Source organism: Telopea speciosissima, chromosome 9, assembly GCF_018873765.1.
Source record: "Telopea speciosissima isolate NSW1024214 ecotype Mountain lineage chromosome 9, Tspe_v1, whole genome shotgun sequence".
In the NCBI taxonomy this organism is placed as follows: Eukaryota; Viridiplantae; Streptophyta; class Magnoliopsida; order Proteales; family Proteaceae; genus Telopea; species Telopea speciosissima.
This window is the reverse complement of record NC_057924.1, coordinates 22,924,779-22,929,072: the sequence shown is the minus strand read 5'-3', so window position 1 is coordinate 22,929,072 and position 4,294 is coordinate 22,924,779. Positions and strand designations below refer to the sequence as shown.

General features: G+C 37.6%; 1 protein-coding gene across 2 annotated transcripts; it reads right to left on the bottom strand.

Moving 5' to 3' along the window:
• Positions 1-1,882: 1,882 nt before the first annotated feature.
• On the bottom strand, positions 1,883-3,376 carry LOC122640779. Of its 2 annotated transcripts, XM_043834030.1 has the most exons (4): positions 3,349-3,376; positions 3,163-3,256; positions 2,938-3,057; positions 1,883-2,148 (listed from the first exon to the last, which is right to left on the bottom strand). In XM_043834030.1, exons 2-4 carry the CDS (start codon positions 3,238-3,240, stop codon positions 1,897-1,899), a joined length of 450 nt encoding a protein of 149 aa, XP_043689965.1. In that variant the 5' UTR covers positions 3,241-3,256; positions 3,349-3,376; the 3' UTR covers positions 1,883-1,896. The 2 variants fall into 2 exon arrangements, with proteins under 2 accessions (XP_043689965.1, XP_043689966.1); XM_043834031.1 differs by lacking the exon at positions 3,349-3,376 and having other exon boundaries at positions 3,163-3,277.
• Between the last annotated feature and the right edge of the window lie 918 nt (positions 3,377-4,294).

Below are 4,294 nucleotides of genomic sequence, written 5' to 3'. Positions count from 1 at the left end.
CTTGTAGGCCTTCCCCTTTCCATTTGAAGCCTTTAAGTTGTACCAAATATCTCCTCACTAGGCCAATATATATGTGTACAAATATGCATGCATGGACACAAGACGACGGATTTTTAAGTATCTTTTCTTTTAAGCTTCAATCCTTTCTTCTGTAATATGAAACCCTCACCATTGCAACTTGTAAGAAGGCTGATGTTTTCCATTGCCCTAGGATTATGGCCTGGTAGAATATTCCTCTATTGTTAGGTATCTACTTGAGTCATATTGTGTACTAAGTTTCTATTAACATCTAAAAGAAAGTACTATTTTTTTAGGTACAGAAAGATTACTTTGGGTGTCCATCTTCTAATTGCGGGTTCAAATTCTTTGTTTCCAATTTACTTTTTATAGTTTTGCTTTTATTTCAATTTAGGCTTGAATTTTATACTGTATGTGGACTTCAGAAGATATATGTTAAAATTCTTAAACTCTATTCGATTAGATGTAGCGGCATGAATACCAACAAAATAAGCAAGTAGGATTTTTTTTTTTTGGCAAATTAATCTTTCTAGTTAATAGCATTCTTCTTTTCTTGGTTTTAAAAGTATTAAATATGGGTCTTTAGCTCAATTGGCAGAGTACTTGGGGTGTGAGAATTGACTTCATATTCCAAGAGGATGGTGGTTCGAATCCACCAAGTCCCTCATCTATATTTTCATTTTAACTTCAATGGCAGTGTCATGGGAAGTGGTATTTCATGATGTAGAGAACCCAGTACTTTACTGAATTGTGTCTATCTAACTTGTTTAATTTCGACTATAGTTTCTTTGTTATTTTATAATTCTTTTTTTTTTTTTTTTTTTTGGTAAAGGTTATTTTACAATTCTTACCTCTCTCTCTCTCTCTCTTAGAAGTATATAAAACTCAGTTCCTAATTTAGTGAAACATTATTGGACCTTAAGTGGTCAAATGTTGTGAAATTTTGATTGTTAAAATATCTAGAAACAATTGGAGAACTATGTCGTATTAGAACAATAATTATTCCAATCTATAAACAGTTCAAAAAGGAAATGGTGAAGGTTCTGATTTTACATTATTTCAAAATATTTATGAAAGACTTAAAATATAAATATTTCTCTTTCAACCCATAGTTTTTATTTTTTTTTAATTTTAATTTAGCTAATTTCTCTTCTACTAAAATATCTTGGCCCATTTTAAGAAAGTAGTCTTCAAATGATACAAAATCTTGATAATCTTTTAAATGCTTTAGTCTCATGTCAACTCAATCGCCATTTCTGTCTCCAAAGAGTGCAAAATCAATCGCTACAAAGCTATCTACCAGTGCTATCTACCAGTGCTCCTTCAGTGTGTATTTATTATTATTCGTTTCTACTATAATTGTCTCTCATTTTTCTATATCATAATGTTTTATGATGTGCTTCAATATTTATTGAAAAAAATGTCAAGTAATGATACTATTTTGCACATTTGAGAAAGTCTCATTACCTTACACGTGCATATTTACTAGTATATATATATATATTATTTTGTTTACCAATAAATAATTTATATTTTACAATATAACTTAAAACAGGACCAGGCCGAGCGGGGCTCAGCCCGAGGTCTCAACCCTGACTCAGCATGAATCTGACCGTCCCTCAGGGCCAGGGTATCTCAGCCTAGGTCCTGTTCAGGTTCAAGTGGGGTAGGGCGGTTCAGGCCGACAAGGCCAAACTTGCGCCCTTAGTTTCTGCCTTATGGGAGACGATTCCTTCTGAAGGATAATCATCCGGGTCATAAGATTAATGAGATTTCAGTGAAACTAACAAACATTAACCATATTGTTCTTCTTTAATTTGAACAACCTATTACAATTTGCTAGTAAGTACTTACACTCGTTGGTCCTTATCTATCCTTCTATCTCCCCCCATCGACGTGCTTGGCAATAGCGTTGAAAACTGCTTCGTGGACTTCCCGGGCATCCTGAGTCTGGTCCTGAGCTTCGGCAATGGCTTCCATGCAAAAGGAGTTGTTGCACGAAACCTTTGCATGAACAACATTAAGCCCCGTCACCTCCAATGCCTCTAAAATCGAAACAAGCAAATCTTTCCCTTTTTGGCATTTCACACCCACTAGGAATCCCTTCTCAATCTTCTCTACTTTCACCTCCTGTTTGTTTAACCCAGAAAAATATCAAAAGTCTGCTACTGATAGGATCCAAACTAAGTAAGTGTTTAGTTGGGATATGGGCTGGTATGTTTGAAGAGTTAAACTTGACATGGTGAGGCCTAAAGGACTGTTTCTATAAGAAACATTGTTTGGCGGACCCTTGTTTTGCTGAATCCGGCTCCTGATCAGGGAGCCCAGCACCTAGGGAGTGCCCGGGGGCATCCAATGGCTGAGCTGTGCTACTAACATCCTGGCGCGCTCCAATCAGCAGTGGGGATATGTGCGGCACAGTCCAGCCATTGGATATCCCCCTAAGCACTCCCTAGGCATTGAGCGAGAAGCTTGATCCTGTTTGGCTGCAAGGTTATGATCTGGGTTCCTTCTTTAAGTCGTTTCACTTTTTAAAATTTCCATCTCAAAAGTTTAAATGGATAGGTGAAGGGATTCCCATGTATAAAGACGAGATGTAGGCTAGGTAGTAGTTTATGTGAGAGTCTCAACACTCCCTCATACGTGTAATAGCAAATACGTACTACGGACACATGGATAGAGTGAAAACCCGTTTTAATATCATGTAAAGATTTTAAACCAAAAGCTCAAATCAGTAGGTGCAGGGACTCCCAGGTGTATAAGTGGAGTTGGAGGCCGAGGGACTAAACTCCCAACAAAAAATAGCATTGTTCAAGAATATGGTCTTTTTCTTTTTTTTTTTCCGGTAAGAAATATGGTCTTTCGGATAGGTTGTTACAAAACAGGCACAGCCCATATGAGAGAGAGAGAGTAACAGACCGTGGGGACTTGAATTGGATTGTGGATGAGGTTAGCATATTCAAGGTTCAAGGCCTCCAATTTGATCTTCAGTTGGTTAATGTAATTAAGAGCATCCAATATAATGCAATTCTTCCTCACCTGCATTAATAGTAAGTAGCAAAACATCACATACACATGAGTCATGAGTTCCAAAAACAAAACAGAAATGAACATGGAAAAATAATAAGCTATATCTTCATTTACCGATTTGGACTGGGTAATCGATCTGAGTAACTTAAACTTCCGGGGCAATGCCACCCTCCTTTGGACCCTTGACGCCATCTCTCTCTCTCTCTCTCTCTCGCTCTCTCTCTCTCTCTCTCTCACACACACACACAAGCAGAGGGAGAAATAGAGAAGCTCTTAGCCTTTCAGCTCTACACTTTGAAACTCTCTCGTTGGTTCTTCTGAGGTTTGAACTTTGAATTGGATACATATCAGCAAGGCCTGGCTTTTATTTTATGGCACCAAAAAGAAGGATTATATGTTGGATTACAGTATTGCCCCTATTTTGTCGTAAATCTTCAAACAATATTGAGATGATGATATGACAGATTCATTCCTTCACATCCATACGGCCAGAGAGAATCTGTGAACATCATTTATTTCATATTTTGCAGATACTTTTTTTAGACATTCGAGGTGGTCTTGTTCTGAATTTTGAATCCTGCTTGACATGAATCCCAAACCATTGGACATTCTGATCTATATTTGGTAGGGAGTAGGGACTATGGAGTGATCAAATTGACCCTATTAAACATTAACAAGCACAATATGGAGTTTTTTATTTTTTTTTAAAGAAGTGAAGAAATGACTTTAAAAATAGATGGCTTAGCCATGTGGGTTTTCCTGTTTGGAGTCTATTGAACCCAAATCCCACTAAAGGAGGGATTTGACCCAGATGTCAAGTATGAAGTTTGGGAGTTGGGACAGTCCAGAGTCCAGACTCACGGGTTGTACTTGTGTCACACAACCCAAATAAAGGATAATAAAGAATGAAAGAATTGAGGCTCTGGGTTTCTGAGTCCTTGAGCCCAAGCTCATACACGAGAAGCCAGTGGTAGTTTTGTGATTAGTGGTAGCAGGTAATGCCGTAATGGGTAGTTTTGTTGAAGGAAAGGCGGTTATTATCAGTATATCCGGAAGAGAGAGAGAGAGAGAGAGAGAGAGAGAGAGGATTTGATTTGGTTGCATGAGAGCAGAGGTAATAAGGGCAAGAGGACAAAGGAGGAAGTAATGGATGATTTGGTTGCATTGGGAGAAGTAGTAAGGTTTTATCAAAAAAACAAAAAGAGAAGTAAGGACAACAAGAAATACTCTTTCTCTCTTTCTCTTA

Excerpts from the sequence above, each read along its gene's own strand:
- LOC122640779 (XM_043834030.1), bottom strand. The coding sequence starts at position 3,240 with ATGGCGTCAAGGGTCCAAAGGAGGGTGGCATTGCCCCGGAAGTTTAAG. Across the intron at positions 3,058-3,162 it reads CGATTACCCAGTCCAAATCG|GTGAGGAAGAATTGCATTAT; the intron begins GTAAATGAAGAT and ends CTATTAATGCAG. Across the intron at positions 2,149-2,937 it reads ATCCAATTCAAGTCCCCACG|GAGGTGAAAGTAGAGAAGAT; the intron begins GTCTGTTACTCT and ends TTAAACAAACAG.